Source organism: Stegastes partitus, unplaced genomic scaffold, assembly GCF_000690725.1.
Source record: "Stegastes partitus isolate 25-593 unplaced genomic scaffold, Stegastes_partitus-1.0.2 Scaffold1115, whole genome shotgun sequence".
Taxonomy (NCBI): Eukaryota; Metazoa; Chordata; class Actinopteri; family Pomacentridae; genus Stegastes; species Stegastes partitus.
This window is the reverse complement of record NW_007578846.1, coordinates 221,191-242,951: the sequence shown is the minus strand read 5'-3', so window position 1 is coordinate 242,951 and position 21,761 is coordinate 221,191. Positions and strand designations below refer to the sequence as shown.

At 45.7% G+C, this 21,761-nt stretch overlaps 1 protein-coding gene across 1 annotated transcript in view; it reads left to right on the top strand.

Moving 5' to 3' along the window:
• The window catches only part of LOC103368034 (AT-rich interactive domain-containing protein 1B-like), a 193,016-nt gene that overhangs the window by 2,649 nt on the left and 168,606 nt on the right, over positions 1–21,761 (top strand). Inside the window, exon 2 of the mRNA XM_008296268.1 lies at positions 20,716–20,919. Coding sequence (XP_008294490.1) covers positions 20,716–20,919 — 204 coding nt within the window. The remainder of the gene's footprint in view (positions 1–20,715; positions 20,920–21,761) is intronic.

Sequence of the window (21,761 nt, the reverse complement as noted above, 5' to 3'; positions counted from 1 at the left end):
TTTGAGATTTTTTTGCATTTCATATGAATGCAATATAATAGTTTTGTCTTATAATATAATTAAAGAGTCACTTTTTCACCCTCGGTTTTACACAATAACCCCTGAAGCTGACTTTCTCTGCTGCAGCTGGGGCTCACCGCCTTCCTCCAGGGGTCTTTAGTGGTAATAGTGAAGGAAAGGGAAGCAAGTGTTACTAATTATTCTCTCTGTTTGGTGGGGGGACTGCATTCAGGAATCCTTAGGTGGCCCCCAAACCCTGTGCTGCATCATTCCCCCCCAACAGACCTACAGTTGCCAGTTGAGAACCAAAACACGCCAGCGTTTCTTGCACAACAGCCACTATTCTGCGGTTGATGCGCTAAATTATGCGCACCGCTGGATGGCACATCTGGACGACTGGAGGGCAAGGTGGTTGAGCGAGGCTTATGCTATCTCTGCCTCTCGCCAAACAAAAGCAGTTCATTAGCCTACATTGTTTCAATCAAAGGCAATTTGCGTTGGATGCCGAGGAAATGAAGGCAACGTTGGAGCGTGGGAGGATCTGCTGTATTGATTGTAGCAAATTATGCGTTGATAAGTTGGTCACCAGAAACCCACAGTAATCTAACTCCTCGGTATATTAATTAATAGTGATTGTGAGAGAAGATTGGATGTTAAATATATGTGTGTGTGTGCATCAAAGAGCCAGTTCTCTTCTATACTGTTCATATTCAGGTGTTTAGTGCAGATAATTCCACCGGCTCAGTCCTCTAAACAAGTCCTATGTTTAACATTTTATGCTGCACTTTTTTTTTTTTTGCAGTGCAGTTTTCCACTTGAGGAGTAAGTGCATGTGCTCCTCTGTTTTTTCTTGACTCTACCAACATTTCAGCAGCAGTATATTCACGCTACAAAAGCCCTATGTTTAATTCATATTTGGAGCGGCAGCACTGCTCTCCTGCGCGCTGACAGGCTGTGTGAAAAAAAAGGCGAGCGGTGTAGTGCATAATACTGCCTCCAAATTGGCCCCGTGATATGACTGCGCTTCACTTCAGAGTGCGTTTGGTCGAAGCACGCCTCTGTCACCTGTTGGCACAGTTTCCCCTCTTTCAAATTCAATTTCCCTCCCCACTGCCTCTCTTCAGGAGCAAGCTGTGAACGAAACGAGTGCACCTCATTTACACTGCTGCCCCCCCCTACACACACACACACACACACATATACACACCACCACCACCACCACCCCTCCCTCACACTCACTACACTCTGGCCACTAACCAAAATGAAGACAGAGCCCCACCACTGTGTGTGTGTGTGTGTGTGTGTGTGTCTACTTCAGAGATGCATGAGATATTTAAAGGTGCGTGTCGAACTTGCTCTCTCATGAAAATGACATTGTCCCAGTTTTTCAAATTACCCCGGCGCGTTTGATTGAAGGAAAAAACCGAGCGCCGTTCAGTTTTATGACCTTCCGCCTGAGTGTTTGTCTTCCTGTTTACATGTCAGCTGCCATTTTTTTTTTGTGTCTCAATCTGTGTTTTTCCTCCCTCGCCGTACACCTATAGCAACGGCATATGTGCAGCCTTAATGACTTATTTAGGTACATAAATGAAACAACACTTTCATCTTATATGTAGCGAGCATCCGTCTGTTATCCTCTAATCACAACACACACACACACACACACACACACGCACACAGAACAATAAAAGTAATTAGTAGATAATAATGAGGGGCCTAGTAAAATGGAAATAGAGTGCTGTTGCTTAGATAATTACAGCAGCGACTCTTTTAAAACCTGACCTAATAAAACAATGGATATCTACAGTTTCCACTAATTTATCACGATTATGTTGAGTGTTTTGTCTTTGTTTTGCGATTTTTTTTACATTATTTTTTTTAAGGATTGAAATCAAAGCTCAGCAGCTCTGCATATCAAAGACCAGACCCAATCTCATCCTTGGTAGTGTGCTTACCTTGAAATGATCCCTGGTTGCAGTGCTCTCCAGTGCATACTGTTTACATTTCTCTCTTATGAATTATTAGTGTGATACGAACAAAGACTTTATAATGGGAGCAATGCATCAATGTCACTTTGTATTATGCGGCTATCTCAGGGAGCCCTGCGCATAGTGATGGGCCTGACTGTGGCTGCTGGAATTTAATTTATGGTACATGTTCTGCATCAGACGGACAGCCCATGGGGTCTGGTCAGGAAATGGGCACGCAGGTGTGTGTTTGGGTGCTTCGTTTTGTGGTGTGTGTGTCCTTGAGTGTGTGTGCTGGCTAGGAGCAGACTAAAGCCCTTTCGTCAGCACTAAGCAGTCCAGCCACAGCTCCGCCCCTCTCGCAATGTGCCTCTCTCTCTCTCTCCATCTCCTTCCTACCCCCCCTACCACCACCACCACCACCACCTCCTCCTCCTCCTCCTCCTCCCGTCACTCGTTTGTTTATGTTGTTTTGTTTACATCTCTGTCTTGGCCAGCCAGCGCAGTGCTGATTAGCAACACTAGAGTGAAATTTTAATTTGCTCTGTTGCGTCCGATAAGGGGCTCGCGCAGCGTTTTTCATCTTCCTCGGATGAAACGCGGAGCCTGCTTAGGTAATTGGCAGGCCGGGGTTATCCCTGGTCTGCATGCGGTTTCCACAAAACACCAATTAATTCTGATTTTGAAAAATAATAAGAATTTCCAAAAAAAAAAAAAAGAAAAACAACTGTCCAGTTGCATCACTGGTCATAAGCGTGTGTATTATTAGCTGGCTAATAAAATAATTGTAGTTTTTTTCTTCCCTCTGTGTGTGTGTGTGTGTGTGTGTGTGTATCCGGCCTCACTATGCATTCACAGCATCCCCTGGAGTCAAAGGTTGGTGTGTAAATGCCCTGAAGAAAGGATTTAATTGCTGCGAGCGGGTGTTGATTTTGTGTCAGCTGTTTCTCAGCGCTGTCTTATCCGAACTGCCTGTGTCAGGGGAGGGCAGGAAAAATAAAAACCAAAGCAGTTTTTGGGGAAGAAAGTTAATTGTTCATATGGGAGAATTTGACTTCTCCAATGTGGATGAAATAGTCCAAGGTCTTTTTGGGGGCTTGATTTGATCATCATTTCAGTATCATTTTTCAAGCTTTATGGAGAACAGATTTATCACAAGTCTGGTCTTCGTTAGATGCTACCTCTCTGCTTGAGCAGCCGGACGAGGGGGAAAGATTCGGAAACTTTTTATCGGCAAAGTTGCGGAAGTGAAGCCCTTTGACATGTTGATAGTTTTTTTACTATTGATTTCTTTATTTTTTTTGGTCACAGCAGGTTGCATTAACGCGTGAGGACGTAGCTGCCGTCCCTCTCGGTTTCCACGGAGGGAAGCATAGGCAGGCAGGAGATGCAGAAATGTGGGCGATATTTGAAGTGAGTCACATGGAGGCCTGCTGACTTCTGAGGAATGGGCCTGGCCGAGTGTACAGAGAGAGAGAGAGGGAATCAGTATGTGAACTCTCGCAAATGTCAGCACAGTTAAAATCCTCTCCCTCTGGATCTCACCCCACTTCAACGACGTGAGGGAAAAAAAAAAGAAGTATTTATGAGTTGTTGGCACACACACACACACACACAAATATGTGGGGTTTCTTTGTGTGTGCATTGTGTCGGGCACGATGCCAGGTGTGGCGGTGGTGGTGGGCGTCCCAAACCCCGCCACCCTGACCTTCACATATGCTAATTAGCCACGTGGAGCTGGTGAATGGAAGAACACCCCCCTCTTCTTCTTCTTCACCCTCCATCCCAGAGGAGGGGGTCTTTCTTTTTCTTTGCTTATTTTTTCCATGAGGAAATGTATGGTGGATAAATATACTCTCTAAACAGATGGTCTTCTATACTGATTGCTCTCACTTTCTTTTTGTTCTTTCTGTGTTTTCAGTCTCTCCTCTTTTATCTGCCTCCTCTATCCCTGGCTCTCAGTAGCTAGCTGGCTCTCCCCGGGGACCAGCAGTCAGTTCAGAGGTATTTAGACAGCAAGCATATCCTATCGAATATTTATACACAATACTGAACAGATCTGCGGGCTACTACCGAAACACTGTTACAGTAACTGCTGCCCTCCCACCACCACACACACCTTTTTTTCTTCACTCTGGCCGACAGAAGAGGAAATGGAAAACACAGCCGCCAAGTCCCTCTTGAAATTAGCAATTTTTTGTGATTGCTGCAATTAATGAAAATTCAAGAAGTCAGTGTGACATTTTTTTTTTTTTGATCTCCTTCTCCTTCCTCTGTATAATAGAAGTAATGGTCCAACAGTTCAGCACAACAAAAGGAGAGGAGAGGAGGATAATTGGGAGATTATCTTGGGAGTTTCCTTTATTTATAAGAATTCTGAATCCTAACACAGGTTTTCCTTTTTTCTATGACTCTTCAGAAAACTGATTGGATTGTGTGGCGCGAAAACACCAAAGAAGCCCACGTGCTTTTTTAAAATTTTTGCGTAACTTCACGTATGAATTGCACGCCGCCGCTGCCGCCGTCCTCTCGCCAACCCGTGAGAAAAAACCATTATCATCAAAATCATCACCATCATCACCGTCATCTGTCACGTTTACACATCAAAGCCTCGCCACTTCTCACAGTTTCCGCCAGACTGTAGACTCCAGTCGCACATCTCGCTGTGTGGTTCGACTTGATCCTAATCAGCGCTGGCATGGTGGGACCATTTGCTCAGCTTTAGAGGAAGAAAAAAAACAAATAAATAAAAGAAACAACAACAACCAAACACTACCAGCACGGCGCTGTCTGTCGTTTGTGAAGCAAGGAGAGACAAAAATAGAAAAACGATGGGACGGCGGACGACGCGCCGAGTCTCAATTAAAGAGTTTTTCTCGCCGAGTCCCACGTTATGGAGGTTTTTTCGCCGTGCGTCGACACTTTTAAACGCACTTTTCTTGCGTGTAGATCTTTTGTGCTGACTTGTCAACAATGTCTTTTCCCTCACCGCGACATGTTCTCCTACCAAACTCGCTCCAAGCCCCACACAGCTTATTTTGTGTGTTTGTAATTTATAGACACCGGTCACAACAGGACACTCGTGGTCACTCCTGGCTTGAGCGCTACTTCATTTAGATCAATTTTATCTCAGCAATTTAGGAAGCAACTTCACACCGCATCCTCCTCGGTGCGAGCACATATGCACGGCACATATTTCACACCGCTCGCCGGAGATGCCGTGTTAGAAATGTAGTTTTCTTGCAGAGCAGACAGAGTTCAGTCTCGGTGTTCCTCTCATTTTCTCGGGTGATATGGCCAGACTTGTGTTCTACATTCCAGCCACTCCTTCGACACAAACCGGATGAACTGGATCGGATATCGACGACGCGGGTGAACTTTATTTTAGAGTTTAAATGTCTTATTTCTTTAAGATGTTAATTCCTCCAAAGGATATCAATACGGTTGGCGAGAGCAGATGTTTGCCGTGCACAGTTAATCTCCGCGTGCTTTCCGTGGGGTTTTTTTCTGAGTGCGTGCACGTCCTGTGCGCCTCCCTGCTCGATGAACATCCATAGTTACTGTTGGCTAAACATGCAAAGGTTACTGTAATGTCAGACACATGCCAGAGGGGAGCGTGGAATACCACATTAACATAATCCATAGAAGACTGTCCCATTTACAAACATTGCCGTGCTGGGCTGATCGCCACAGCTCTGCAGGAGCACATGACTGCTCGAGCTTCCACTACGCTGCATGAGGCTGAATGGAGGAACACAGAGACACCAAAAAAAAAAAAATTGGCTGTTTTTCAAGCAGAAGACCAGCATCTAACACTGCGCTCACTGTGAAGATATTGTTGTCTTATCTTACCTGCTGGCCCCTGGGTGCACGTGTGAACACTGTGTTGTGAACTGAGCAAACTTCTGCTTATTCAGAGACTTGATTTGGTAACAGTTTATTGGAATCAGACAATTATAGACCGCCTGTGGAGTTTTAATTTTCCCCAGGAAAAAGTAATTTTTATTTTTTCTCTCTCTCTCCAGATTCACTCCCGCTATCAGTTTGGGATTTTAACAATAGCTTTCCTGGGTCTTATTATCAAAATATTCATAATTCTGCGGGGTTATTTTGTTAAGCAATAAGGCCGGCTTTTTACAGCGCTTGCTTCTTTTCTGTTGGAATCGCCACAGAAATGAACACAAAAGCAACCGCTGGACTAATATTTAAAGCATTCAGTGTTAATTAGATGTTTTATGGCGGTTGAGATGGCTAACATGTTGCCCTCTCACCCGCTGGGGCTGGAGTCTGTGCTGACAGTTGGGGTGATAGTTTTGATAATTATGTGTGCACAAGCCAGAGAGGAGGCTCTTAATGCATTTTTTGAAAAACACATTTTTTTTTATAACTCGGGTTTCGACTGTGCTGCTTTGCACTTTCAGCATTGTTTTGAGCGATCCATTGTTTTCCGCTCGCATATTTTAATTAGTCTGTCTTTGGAAATTCCCTGTGTGTGTTGTGGTTTTTGTTGGACACTGCAGACTCCCTCAGCCCCCAGACATTTCTCAGCTTCTTTTCTTTCTTTTTTTTTTTTCTCTCAACGCGCTGGCCACATTCCAAAAAGCCAAGTCATGTGTGGAAACTTCTGCAAATTCACATTTTTTTTCTCCTCTGTATTTTGAAAGCATAAACAACCATCTCCATCTCACGCTGCTGTTCCGTCTTCCCTCTTTTTTTTTCCCCCCCTCAGCTGTTTCCAAGTCTCTGTCTTTTGGATGCTAGTTGCGGGTGACCTTGGCTGGTGACTACAGTGCCTACTCATTAAGTAGTAAAGATGAATGGTTCCATTATAGCGAGGGGGGGAAAAAAAACGAGCAGGGCCAATTAGTGGTAATTAACAGCGGAGAGGGCGAGGCGCTCTGGAGGGCACGCTGACCCAGACTCTGGAAGGGGGCAGAGGGGAGCAGAGGGCAGGAGATTTAGGTATATATATGTATGGAAATGTGTCTATCTGGCCCTAGTTAGGGGAGGTGAGTATAGATTTGTGTTTGGATGTAATGATAGGTGTTGAGGAGGGAAGCTGTTATAGCTGTGTGATCACATATATGAGAAGGTGTGCATAAAAAAAAAAGTAATTCCAGGAACCTATTCACACTACTTAATTAAATGGTTGCAAGAAGAAAAAAAAATCTAATTTACTGATTCAGATAAACCTTTTAAGTTGCAGACATTATTTTTGATGGGTTGGGGTTGATGTAATAATGTCAGCAGTTGCATCAACTTCATTTTGTGTAACTCAGATTCCAGCGTTAGGTGATTTAAAAGTAGATTTGAGTTGTGGTAACTTAATGAAATTGGCTTGATTGCTTCATTTTGTCTTCACCTTGAGATCAGGATTTCAAAAGTCCTCCTCCACCTGAACATGTCGGGACAATTTGAGATGGTTAAGAATGAAAAATAATGCAATGTAGTTTGTTGGTTGAACACAGTTTTAACAGAAGTTGTCGTAACAAACAGCAAACTGTTGCATTGATGTGTTGCATGCTGATTGTTTAATCGTGTATGTTTGGGACATCGGTGTCATGGGCTCATGTATGTGCAAATATGAGTTTTAAGGTTACAGGTGTAGTTTTTGGGGGAGGATGGTTGAGATGCATGCTTGTGTGTGTTCCATTTACATTAAAAAGGCAAAGCCGGACATGTGCATCCTCGCAGACATTCCTGCGTGCTGACAGATGGGAAAATCACAGGAGGATCCGGCACGTTTGAGCAATTAGAGGTGACGAGGTCAATAGCCGGCAACACCTCTCTTTGACTTTTGACTCCTGATGTGATGTCACTCTGCCTCCTGCAGCCCTTTGGTGCGGCCAGGGGGAGCTTGTTAGGCAAAGGTCTGAGAATAAAAGGCCCTGAAATGCCAAGCCAATATACCATCAGCGCTAATGAACATTTTGTGATGATTTTTGCTCTTAATTGGGGATTTTTTTTCCCCTCCATTCTTTTGTGCTGATCTGCACTATTTTAGCATCTCGGCATCAAGGAGAAACTCAAGGTTGTTCACCGAGAGCCTCTCTCTCTCACTGTACTCTACCTCTGTCTCTTTTTTTTCCTCTTTCTCAGCGGCTGCGCTTGATTTATTCACCCCGCCTACCTCACTTTTTTTTCTCTTTATCAGTTCTTGGGTGAAATTGTCACAGGCGTGTAATCCTTTGGGTGCCACTAGCGTTCAGAGTTACACGTGAGCGTAATGGCATTGGCGGCGGGGCGCCTAAACAGGAGGCAGCACCGGGGTCTTGTTGTCCAACATGGAAATTCTGGCAAGTCAATAAAGCAGTGTTCAATACACCCAAGAACATGGCTGAGTTGTCACTTTAGCAGACATGTCGGAATTGGCAGTTAGTGAGAGATAGCATCTGTAAAGGCTGGAAGCTTTTTTAAGGTATTTTGTAAAGTGCTGGCAAAGTGCTGCTTTCAGGGCCCCCTGAAATTGCAATGCCTGGTAAATGGATGGTTTGAGGAGTATACAATGTATTAGAAGTCAATTGTGCATGGGAGGGCCTATTTTCCATATCGCTAGTCGAACAAGTGTGTCGCCGTGTGTGTGTGTATCTGTTGCATCTCTACCTTCGTGACACACACACACACGTTCAAGCCTCTGCTCCATCTACTCCCCTGTTGCTTTTCCAGCCTCTGTCATGTGCAGGGTGTGTGTGAGGAGGGGTGGTGTGTCGGTGGAGGGGGGTGGGTTACACTGAGGGGGCGACATACATCAGAAGCCATTACCCGTAATGGTCTCGTTCTCCACAGCCCCGCATATCCATTCCCCTTTCCCTCTTCTGACATTTATTTTATGACTGCTTACATATCAAATATTTAAATAAACAGAATCGGGGGGCTTCGGCTCAGGTTTGCCCGGGGGGTGACGGGTGGGAGTTGCGGCGGGAGGGAGAGGGGATGGATGATGACATTCATTTCCGAGACGAGGAAAGGAAAGGGAGGAAGGAAAAAAAAAAAAGAGTTGGGTTGGGTGAGATGGGGGGGTTTCGCTGGTGGTGGTGTAGGGTGGGAGGAAAATCGGCAGCGGTGGAGAGGAAGGAGGAGGAAAAAAAAAAATGCTTCGCTTGGCTCCAATCAAAGCGGGTGGAGGAGGGCGGCGTGTTTTTTCGCTTACGCCTGGCAGCGGCGGTGACAGACGGTTGTGCATGTGCGCACGGGCCGCCGGTGTCTATGTGGCGAGCGCGCATTGTTGTGGGGCTCATCCGTCAACGTTTCCTGGGGACGCAGGAGGACGTGGGAGAAGGCCCTTGTGGCTCATAAAAAGCAGTCCGCTGTACTGAAGCAATATCAATTGCATGACAACCGCCAAGGAGATCAGAGCACAATGCAAAGTAATGAAGGGAAGGAGAGAAGAGAAAAAAAAAAACACAACATGGAATGAAACAAAGTGTAACAAGGTAGAGGGGGTAAAAAAAAAAAAAGAGAGAGAGAGAGGACAGAGGGAGGGAGATGAAGGTGAGAAGGAGGAAGATTTATCTCTTGTTTCCTCAGGAGAGGAAGATGGAGAGAAGGTGGGCAAAGACTGTGAAGGAGAGAGGATGAAGAGGGAAAGAGGAAGGTATATACAGTATATATATATATGTGTGTGTGTGTGAAGAGACAGAGTGGTCCTGGGGTGCAGGCGGACAGTCTTGTGCTCGCTGGCGTCGGTGGGAGGCCCATTACTGTCAGGCTAATCTTAAAATAATTAATTGCGAAGTCGACGCTTTTTAAAGAGTATTGTAATTGAATCCTAAATTAGGCTTGGGAAAGGGGACGCGTCCTGCTTTGCTGCAAGTCTGTTCCCATTCTCCAGTCACACACACACACACACACACACACACACACACACACATCCGTGGGTCGTGTGTGCAGGCGGGCAGAAGGAAAAAAAAAAAAAAAAAGACAACAGGCGAAGGAAATGCTAATGAAATGCATATTTGGGGAGAAAGGGGCCATCTATAATTTAGCTGTGCTCTTTGAATGTGAATGATGTGTGTGCAAGCGCTGTGATTTATTTTTGTTGTGCAGAGGGATAATTCTGTCAGAGTAGGCTTTTATTCTTGTAAACAAATGTGGGGAAAAGAGCAGAATAAAAGTGGAGTAATAAAGTAAACAGAATGGTATGAATACATTTAGCTGCTGGCATGAATAATTTGTATACGGGACGGAGGTGTTTGATGAAAGAGAGATGACAGATATGAGAGCCGTGATATTGCCTGATGAAATTTTTGGGTCCGATTCACTGTTTTCTGTGATTTATTATGATTTTTTTTCCTTCTTCTCGTGGATTAGCGCCGTGTATTTCCCACCACCACTCCTCCACACCTGCACATATGCACACACCCAACCCTCATAACCCTTTCAAATCCTCCGAGGCCCCTCTCTCGCGGTCGCCTCCCGCGCCGACGTTCCTCCGTAAAGCAGAGCAGCTCAATGTGCTTTCACTTACACACACTGCTGCCCACATTGCTCCTCCTGGATGACCCCTGCAAAACTATAGTCTATAGAACTTTCTGGATCAAAGCTCTTGGAAAAGGGTCTGCCCTCCATAAACGTCGGCCCTGCTCCATAACTCTGGCAGAGGCCCGGGGAAGAAAGATGGCACGGTGGTGGTGGGGGGTGAGGTCAGGGAGACGGTTTTTGCAAGGCAGTAATGGAAACGAAGCAGTCAACAGATGCCTTCTGCGAAAACGTAAAGGAGCTACAGGAAAGTTTAGTTCAGTTAGGCTTGTTTTACGTTGAGATTATTCAGATCTGGAGCAGTCAGCTCTATTTTCACAACAGTCAGGAACCAGTCTGACTTGCCTCACCGACATGTTGGCCCTTGCTGCTGTTCACTGTGCACTGCAGGTTCAGCTTTATTAGCAACCGCGTTTAAAAAAAAAAAGACCTTTTCAGAACTGAAACACAATCGAAATTCTTCAGCTCTGCTACGAGATTCTGGCTGCATCTGTATGACAAATCAAACGTTCCTCATGCTGTTTTCCAAATGTTTGAAACCTATTCAACTCCTATTTGGCCAAGATCTGACAGCTATAAACTTGGCTCAGAACATCCCATTTTCTCCTGGCTGACTGGGATGAATAACAGCGGAGAGGACAATATTGTGGTCTAGCTGAGCACGGCTGACTCCTCTGTCTCTGTGATCCCTCTATCAATAAGGAACACAGGCCTGTCAGAAGGCCTGCCAACTGTCTGGCTGTCCACGCCGCCTGCTCTCTACGCAACATCTGGACACAGATGGTACACACTGATCGCGCACACACACACACAAAATACTTACACACGTGTTTTACCGATGCTGGCAGACACTCACAGGCATGCGGCGCGTCGGTTAATGCTAATGCATGTGCCTGTGAATCCATACGTTCCCTCATTGTTTACTGGTCAGCTTTACTTGTAGAGTTTAAAGTCATCAACACACACACACACACACGCTTTTGTTTCACAGAATTGGACACATGGTGAAATCTGTGTGTTGCAGCCAAGGGTCTGTTGCCTCTCCTGGGAAATATACGCATTCCTTTAACATGTCTGGCCTTTAATAAAAACCCGAACATAAAAGGTCGGTCAAGGTTTGGCGTGTAGAACAACTCATCATCGGCGTACTTATTCTGGCTACACACCGGCTTTCCCTGATGCCCGTTCGGCATGTGGCTACAAACGCTGAATTTATAACCGATTTAACTGTTTTCTCGTTTCTAATTCCTCACGTATAGCAAAAAACATATGAAAACTCAATTTGCTCGAGTGGAGGAGATCAACACGGACAGTCATTTTCAGTATGATCATGCTGGAATCTAATTAAGGCCCTTTAACTGCAAATATCACTCAATTTTCTCAGTCATATGTTATTCATATGATCAGTCCGCCGTAAACATGGCTGCCCTGGGGCTGAGCAATAATGGGAGTAAATGGTGGAGTTCAGTGTGAGTCAGAGGTGTGTATGTGTAGTCAGGCCATGCATCAGGGCTCCCATAGGCCTGGAGCCTCTCATTGATCGACCCGGCTCTCCTCCCCCCCCCCGCCCTCCACCTCATGTTCCCGGCCAACTTCGGTGATTGATTCCCAGTCAGGGCCCAGGAGATGGGAGGCCTGACAGAGCCTGGGGCCTCCCAGAGGGTGACCCAGAGGGGCTGTTGGGGAGGAAGATGGAAGCCTATTTTCAGGGCCCCAAACCCAAGTCAAGGAGACCATTTTTGGGGGAAGCCTTCACAGCGGGGTGGAAGAATGAAGGCTCACATTCATTACAGGAGCAAATTAAGGCCATATCTGCTGCTGCTGCTGCTGCTGCCTTGACCGCTGTATGGAGGTGCAGGGGAAAAACAAGATGGTGCGTGCTTGAGAGTATGCACACTAAAGGTCAAGAGATTAAGAGATATTAGTGCATTGGGGTTTGGAGGGGGGAATGTGCACCACCTTAACGTGCTATTACACAATCTGTCATAGCCACACACACACACACACACACACACACACACACACACACTGCTCCATTACCACTGAAAGCAGGAATAAATTTTCCGACTCCACTTACAATGTTCAAGCCTCTAACCCGCTGTGTTCCCATCCACACTGAACATCGCCGCCGCCGCGCATCAGCAGACCTCTCTCCATGTCACTTTACGGAGGTTGAGCGGAGGGAATGTGGTGGTGGGGGGAGGAGGAGGAGAGGGAGGAGAAAAAAAATGATATGAAAATCAATTTTTTTCTAATTAACTTTGTAAATTTCCAGCTGAGCTATCAGACGTGGGGGCCTTGTGTGTCGTGCCGAGTCCGATAATGAAATCAATTAGGTTCAAATTGTTTCAGGTGACTTTTAATGAGTATCTAATATCTGCCTGAGGAAGGAAGGTCAGGATATCTGTTTGTTATTTGTGTTTTTTTTGTTTTTTTTTCTGTTTTTAAGTGATGGATCACCCGCAGGAGAAATATGGATGGTTCCACCCTGGGGGACTGGGCATTGCTCCAAAACAAACAGCCTGAATGTAAATCCTTGTTTTTAGTGGGGAACCTCTTTAACTGCACCGCAGGGGTGACCTAGTTTGACAACTTCCTTATTTTAGATACAGCAGTATTTCTATTTATTAATTCCTTGATGAGAGGGACGTTTTTATTGGAGCGCCACACACCTCTTGTCACCGGGAGTGCCGAACAAAATCAAGGATGGAGAAGAGCTCAGCCAGGAGAAAAGGGGGGGACACATTGTTGGTGTTGCTTTAGATGCTTTCGTATTCATAATTTACGCCGCTCCCGCTCATTCAATGGCCAGCCTCCCAGCCTGAGGAGCTCGTTAAGCTTTGCCTTACAGGGAAGACTAATGGATGGCGGAGAAAGCCCCCTCAGGACCCTTTAGCATCGTTTCTGTTGGTCTGCTCGCTTAGTATTCACTTATGTATTTTCACCCTACTCTGAGCACAATATCATGAATAACCATTGCTAATTCATAAACACACTTGGCGATACGGGACCTCGTCCATAATTATCCGAGCCGTAGAAAAGCAGTTCCTCTCCAATACCATTCCATTAGCAAAGGTGGTGATTTCCTTGAATAAGGGGGGAATCTATGCTGCATATTTAATACCAGCATTTCCGCTCGGCACCGGGAAAACGTGGGAAGCAAAAGGGCAGCACATTTACTCTAATAGCCTGGTCTCTCTCTTTGGGGCAGATAGAGTTATTGTTATTTTGCTCCCTCCTGCCCATTTTTTTTCTCTCTTTCATTTGGTTGTGTAATAGCATCTCTCCATGGGGTTCTGCGGGCTGGCGAAGTTAGAGAGAGGGAGCGCATTCCTCTCGTTCCACCATGGCCCTTTAGATGAAATGGGCTTTTTTTTTTTTTTTTTTTTACAGCGGCCCTCCGCTATCCCAGGGTTACGCCGAGCAGAACCGAGAGACAAGAAAAGAGTGGGAAAGGCTTCTTCTCCACATCGGTAACAGATGATGTGGGTGCCTGTGCTGGTTCCTGAAAGCACTTCATTTGCATTGGGTTTCAAAGCAATAGTTGTACCACCTACCTAAACGCTTTTCAATGAATCCCAGTGAGAAACTTTTTTTTTTTTTTAAGGCGGAACGCTGAGCAGGATTTGTCAGCTGATTAAAGGAGACGCACGCTCAGCACGTGTAGAAACAGTCGATGTGTTAAACCGTGATATTTGACCAGACTTTGGGGAAAAACGCTGCAGAATATCTCCTGGAAAACTAGAGCGCTTTCTTTTTTTTTTTTTTTCTGTTCTGCAGTGGAAATCTGAATGAATTGGGAAAAAACTGCATCCTGGCAGGAGATGCGACTGGCAAATCTGCAGCGTGTGTCGGTTCACACGTGCTTCCTCGACTGTTTGCAGACGATTGCATTTTATTTGTTTTCCTTCTCTAATGGCGTGTCACAGGCATGTCAGCCGCATCTCGTTTTGTCATTGAGGTTTTCTCCTTTTTCTCCCTCCTCCTCCTCCTCCTCCTCCTCCTCCTCTCCACGGCTTCTTTAGCTCCCAGTCTCGGCGAAGGAAAAGGGCTCCGGCGACCCCACGACCCCAATCTCACTTGAGACAGATGAAGCAGCCTCTCGCCTTCTCCTCCCTCCTCTCCCTCTCCTTTCCTCTCCTCTCTTCTCCTCCATCTCCCCCCCCTCCATCCACCCTTCTCTTAATGACGTCTTTGTGCCGGCCGTGACCAACCGAACACTCGGCAACTTTTTCCCCTCGTGGGGAGGGGGGGGTCGGTGTGGGTGTGTTTCCGAGCACCCCGGTGTGTTTGTGTGTGGTGTAAATATTGGTGTCAAACGCAGAGGGCAACACCGATCACCAGCTCCGAGGACAACGCAGGAGAGAGAGCAATTATGTGCATTGCGCCAAACACAAAAGCACGCCGGTCGGCCGCCTAACAACAGCCTCTTATCTGGCTTCTCTTTGTCTGCCTTTCTTTCTAAACTCACAGCATCACGGTGGAAACATATACCGCGTATGTACACATCTCTCTCTCCCTCCTCCACCCTCCACCACCACCTCCTCTGTGGCTGTCACCTCTCCCTCCTCAGATAATTTCATGCTTCTCATTGCTAGCCAGCCTTCATGCATAGCTGCCTGTGCTATCCAGGCATATTGGGCTGAGGAAACGCAATTTGGCTCTACCCAGCTCCCCGCGGACCGGTACTACTCTTCACACTGTCATTCGTTATGAGACTTTTTACTAACAAGGCGTGCATGCTGAGATGCAGGATGAGATTGTGTTTCAAGACATAATTCACTGAATTCGGTCCTCTCTCGGAGATTGCGGCAGACACATGGGAACGCCGACATGCGCTCAGCTCAGCTACTTCACCGCACACTTACGCCATAATTTCACTTTTTTTTTTTTTTTTAAAGAACGGGATAAATTGACGGGAAAGATCTGTCAAGGCTAAGCGTGTTGTCTGTATTTAGCATCTAGTCAACTCGCTAGCAGTGAAATGAAGTGATGAAGCGACGCTAAAGGAGTGATGTGCTCCTAATGGAGGCCGGGCAGGGAGGAGTTAACAGCGCGCTGCTCCTCTCCTCTCCGCTTGATGACATCAGTATTGTCTCTGCATCCATGAAATTAATTTTTCTAATCTTAGTCAGCAGGAGCGGGGGAATTTGCACACATTAATATGGAACTCGATCTGTACTCGCCCACTGCTGCAGTCTCTCTTCTCCTCTGTCTCCCTCCCTCCCCCCTCTCCCATCTTTTCTCTTTCCACCCTTTCTATCTATCTTTTCTTTTTTTTTTTCCTGTGTGAAACTGAGGGCCCAAATGCACAGCCTGAAACGTGGAGCTTTGTTCTGGAGGCCGAGGCATCGCCGGGCCCCGCAGTGTAATAGGAACTGGAGAGTGCTCTGCTGCATGCTGCAAATAAATAACATAAAAGACAAGGCTGATTGTCCCAGCAGACCAGCCGGCTCTGGCTGCAGCATGTTGATTCTCCAGAGGCGGACGCGGCACAGAGGATAAAGAGGATCCGTTGATAATAATTATCCTTATTTGTTTCTCCTCACAAATACACACAGGCTAAAATGGTTTCATTACACAGGAATTAAAGCCACCATTCTGCACGAGTCCTTTCAAGGAAAAAGAGAACATAATCAATACCAAAAAGGCATCTTGGGGCTAATTTTCATACACAATCGGGTTTGATGTGTCTTTATAAGGTGATATCTTCACGTGGCACTAATTTGCGCCGTGTGAGTGCCTCATAGGTCTTTTGCGCTTTAATGGCTGAAAATATGAATCCTCTTTCTTTCACCAACATCCTCCCGCGGCCAGTAGTTACCTGGGCCTCTATAGAAACCAGGAAAAACTTGTTGTCGAGGACGGCGTTAAACCACCAGGTGATATAAGGGCTCATAATAGTTCAGTGAATTGCTCTTTTGAGGTTCGAACAATTTCTGAAGTAGCTGTCGCTCAATAAAGCAGCTTGTAGGCCATAAAGAACATATGAAGGAACATCTTTTATTGCATTGTTGGTTGTATAGAAACCGCAGCGCTATTCAGGAGAAGGAAAAAAAAAAAACTACAACGCTGAAGGCAGTAGAGTACTGAGCTGAAGCCTGTCTCTGTTACTTTTTCCACCGTGTGCGCGGATTGTAAATAACTAAAATTTAGGGCTGATGCAGACAGGTGATGATTTGGTCAGCTAGTGTGAAGGACAAGGGTAACCATAGCCGCAGGGACCCGCATGTGTGTGTCAGAGCTGCTCCAACATTCACCATGGATGATAAATCAGAGGGTTTTTTTCTCTCTTTTTTTCCAAATAATTCCTTCATTCAAAATGGAATTGGAATAATAACCATTTACCAATATTGTTTTATGTTTGTTTGATCCCAGTGTGTGTCTCACAAACCGCATACCCGAGCCTTTTGTGTCGAGCATTTTGTCTCTTTCTGATTAACAACTTAGCACATTAAAGCGAGAAGGAGTAAAATCATTTTCGCAACATAAAAATATTGTCGATTGAGCTCAGAAAAGCAATTTAGCAGGTTTCACCCCACAGTAATTTCACCCATGTTCTGTTTTAATGGCTTTGTTTTGCGTGGAAAAAAAAAAAGAAAAAAAAAAGAGCTCACGAGAGTCAGAACGCTGGAGAGGAGTTCATAAATTGAATTTTAAATTTAGCAGTTGAATTACTATTGTCTCCCATGCCTCCTCTCCCTCCTCCTCCATTGAATGGCATGCCCAGATGAACAAAAGTGAAAAACACATTTGAAGAAAATAAAAAACAATTTCTGTGTATTCCCTCTAGTTTTTTATCTGCCGTCCCTCCTGGCACAAACACGATTCACTTCGTGTCATATTCATAATTTTTTTTCCTAAGTACAGTCATTTCTCTGAGGGGAGGGAGGGAGAGAGAAGAAAAAAAATAACGTTTCAATTTGTCAGGAATTGTTGTGGTTTTTTTGTGTGTGCCTGGTGGTGTGAGGGAAACGGTGGGCATATCTCGAGGAAAAAGGCTGCAGTGGGCTGAAATCTCATTTAGTGGAACTTGTCATGAGAGCAGATTTGAGGCTCCATTTGGGGAGAATTCTTGTATTTATTTTATTTTTTTGTCGCCTCCGTAGACAGGTGTGGACGAAGCCACGTGCGGAAGATACACCAGTGTAATTTGATTACGGCTGTTTTTTTTTTATTTAAGAATTCCCCCCCATAAGTGTTACGAGGAAGCAGCAGAGAGATGAAAGAGATGCAGCGAGAGCAGAAAGAGCCACTAGCAGAGTCTTCTGCTAAAATGTGTGTTTAATCGAGTGTCCACTCCTCCACTCCCAAAACTCTGAGGTTGTTTTCTGTGTTCAGTACCTTCCTAAGTGCAGCATTTAATGTTTTTTTGCAAGCATGTGTGTGCACTTGGCAGCCGTGTGAGGGGATTTACTTGTGTTGCACTCAGCATTTTTGGCAAACGGAGGACCTCTTGAGATGGATTGGTGAACTGGATGGAGTTGGGGAGGAGGGGGGGGTGTGTGTGTCCCATATCACGAGTGGCACAGTGCCCTGGATTTTCAGAAACTCGAGAGCGTCGCCCTTTTACTGCAAATATTGCTTCGTGGACCTATGCGTGTGTGTGTGTATGTGTGTGTATATCTGGCTGGCGGTGTGTCGTGGGTGTACAAACATTTGAGCAGGTCATGTGCTGCCCTCCACTCTAGCGAAAAACACCATTATCGCTACATTAGAAACATATGACCAGCATCAATGAGAGCACATCAGAAATAGCGAAAACAAACCTCCGCTTTGATGCTCGGTTTGGTTTAACTCCGTTATATTGCACAGTTGAGATGCACTTAAGGTTTAACTCTGCTCTAGTTGCATTCTGAATTAAGTTATTAGCTCGCTCCTGTTCCTGTTCAGTCATGCTCTTCATTGTCTTGCCGAGCAACGAGAAACAAAGGCGGATTTTTTCTCTCTGAAAAAAAAGATGCAGTCTGGGGCAAATTTAGCTTCTCGAACTTTGAGTTCAGTCTGTCGTCGTTTCAAAAAAAAAAAATCCTGACGATTTTCTGCCATCAGAGACATTTTGAAACCAGTTTGACTGACAATTGGCTGCCAATCGTTTTGGTTTCATTCCATTTTAGAGTTTAGCCACCAAAGTAAAGGTCATTATTGACTTATTAGTTGTTTCACACATGAAGGAGGACAAAGTGAAAATCAGTAAACTGCGTATTAACACACACACACACACACATAACTTGAGCGTAGATTCAATTTGAATGTTAATTCCGGGGTCTGTGCATCAAGCATTCCATTTCCTGCACCAATTTGAATTTTTATGCACCAATATCTGCCTTTTCTGCATCAATTCATGGTGGAAATGTCTTTATTTATGTAAAGGAGAACAGAAAGGGTAGATATCCTGTATTTCTTTCAAACACTTGTTCTCCTGTGGACCAACTTTCATCTCCCTGCTGAGTCAACGCAGACATGATTTACTCTTTTGTGCCTTTCGTTTGGGGGGTTGTAACCCGTTTAAACGAGGCGCCTCGTCACGTCGCTGATAGATTAATTCATTTTGAAACCCCTGCTGGACTTACATAGATCCTACGTTTGTGCTTAATTTCAAAACTTTCTGCACATTCAAAGCATTAGAGAAAAGACAAACCCCATCGGAGGCGTTGTTGCACCTCGCAAATGTTCTAAACATCAAGAGGGAATCCCCTCCTCTGAAATCTACGACATACACAAATGTCAGAATTTTCTTTTTTTTGTATTCGTCCTCAGGATTACGCTCTTACGACGTGAGTCTTCGCAGAATAACTCCTTCTCCTCACACATGCTCACATACACTCGCAAGCTGTGAAATAACTTTAGACACTCAAGAGCACTCATCCCTCACTCGCCGGCTTTCTTCCTCCATCTCTCTCACTGCCCAAACACTCATTTTTTTCCCTCTCTCTCTCTCTCTCTCTTCCATACCCAGTGAAACAGTCCAAACTACTCCACGCACATGCCTCAGTAGACGAAACCACTTTAAAGTTAGAGCGCCGTAACTGTCTGCACGTAACCCGCTGAATAAAGTGCTCCCATCCCCTGACATGTCTTCTTGATATTAGCCTGGCAATATGAGGCAGCGGCAATTTCTCCTCCACACTAGACGAGGTGATATTGAGTTGGGGAGAAGGGAGGGAACTGAGGAGGGAGTTTGGTGGTGGTGGTGATGGAGGAGTAAGAGGAGGGGGGGGGCAGTTAGTTGGAGATGAGAGAGGAGAAGCGAAAGTGTGTGTGTGTGTAAGAAACAGTAGGAACAAAATGTCATAAATCACTCATGATCCTACACGGCGGAGACAAAAGGGAGAAAGCATGAGAGGAGAGGAGGGAAGATAGAAGAACTCCACATTATCTGCCCGGCAGACAGACAAACACGCCGCTACGGGTGACGGATTAGCATTAGCCCGACGCACTGTACCGGAATTTTCCAATGGCTCACTGAGACCCCAAACAACCCCTAAAATGGCTCTGAAATACTTACAATGGAATAAATTGCCCTTGACACATTCTCTTTCTTCCCTTTGATTTTTTTCCTGTGTTCATATAGGAAGCCAGTTCCCCAGGTGTGACTTTTTGGGTACTGCCCTGAATTCCCTCAAACCTTAAAATGCCTCGTCACAATTGTAGTGTTTGGGTTCCTGCCACGCGCTCAACCTTCACCTCCTTCTTTTTTCTAAAAGTATAAACTATTTCCATAACAGAACAGCGATCAGGGCGTCTGCCAGGGAGAAAGGGAGCGCTGCACGGTGATTATTGGCACCGCTGGGCTGTGGTTGTGGGAACAAGGCCATGGGGCTTTTTATTGCCATTGCTTCCCATCGCTTTAAACAACATTTACAACACTTTTTAAACCCCTTTCAGACATTAAAACAAAGATACAAGCTTTAGGTTTTAATTAAATCATTTCACTCTGGCCCTCCTCCAGCAAAAAGTTTTGCTCTCGATGGCCGCGCAATAAACATCTTTGCTTACTTAATTCCATTTGTTGCTCATTTATGATGTGCAGACATTAATTTAAAGCTTCCACTCGTTGTGCAATTACAGAATAAATCAGTGGTGGCTGCGGTTTAGAGTGTGTGCACTAAGTGGACTTCAGTTAGGGGTTCCAACTTGGCAGATGGCGGATGAATTCATTCGAATGCCTCTCAGCCCGACACAATGTCGTGAATGGATGTGAAATATTAGCGAGTAAGAGGAAAAAATGCTGAAGACGCGTCCCCCTTCTTCTGCTCGCCTCCCACAGGTGTCCTCCATGGACTTCATGGCTATGAAGCGCTCGCAGCTGTACGGCATGGCCAGCAATCCCTACTCCGGCCCGCAGCAGCCAGGGAGCGGACCTTACCCCCCCAGCCAGCCATACACGTCGCCTCCTCCGCATCGGTATCCAATGAGCATGCAGGGGCGGGGCCAAATGGGCATGGGCGGGATGCAGTATCCCCAACAGCAGGTACGTCAACCCACCAAAAAAAAACCCTCCACTGCACCTCATGAATGAGTCAGCCCCCTCTGCTGTGCCGTTCCAGATATTGTAGCTGGTATTCTGAGCGATATTGCGGTGGGACATTTGCTTCTCGTCATGAACATTCTCCAGCGATTTTTTTCTTTTTTTTTTTTTACCCCGAGGGCTTGGCATGTTCAATTTGAGACGCAGCCTAAAATACCAGGCAGCACATCTCACACCCTGGCATGTGGTGGTGTCACTCCTGTTCATCACTCAGTTCCCGTCAGACTCCCACTGGAGCGAGATGGGTTTGATGTGTGTGTGTGTGTGTGGTATGCGTGGAATGTGTGTAAGCATTCTTTATGCTTGCTTGATTGTGCCTTTATGCACTTGATTATAGATTTCTACATCCCCCTCTGTATGCGCTCGTTTTGATTTCTGCGTCCCCGTGTAGTAAACATAGACGCGGCGCAGTCGGCCCACGTCACAGTCGCTCTGTGCAGCACAATAGGTCTGTGTTGGAGACAATAGTGCTTCTGTCTGCTTTATTGAGTCTTAAGTAAATCCCATTTGGACTGGGAGGGTGTGTGTGTGTGTGCGAAGGGAGCGATAGAGGGGAAAGTATGCATGTGTATTAATCTGCGTCTGCTTTATGTTTGTGTTTGTGTGGATGATACATGTGCCCCACATTTCTGGCAGAAAGTGAACTTCTTGTGTGTGTGTGTGGATGACAATTTAGTCTCATCAGTGCAGTTTGTTGTGAAACAGCAGCACTGAGCGCCACGGCGAGAGAAGAGAGGGGAGGCGGGAGCACAGTGTTCCCTACTGTCGCTGCCTGCTATATTTAG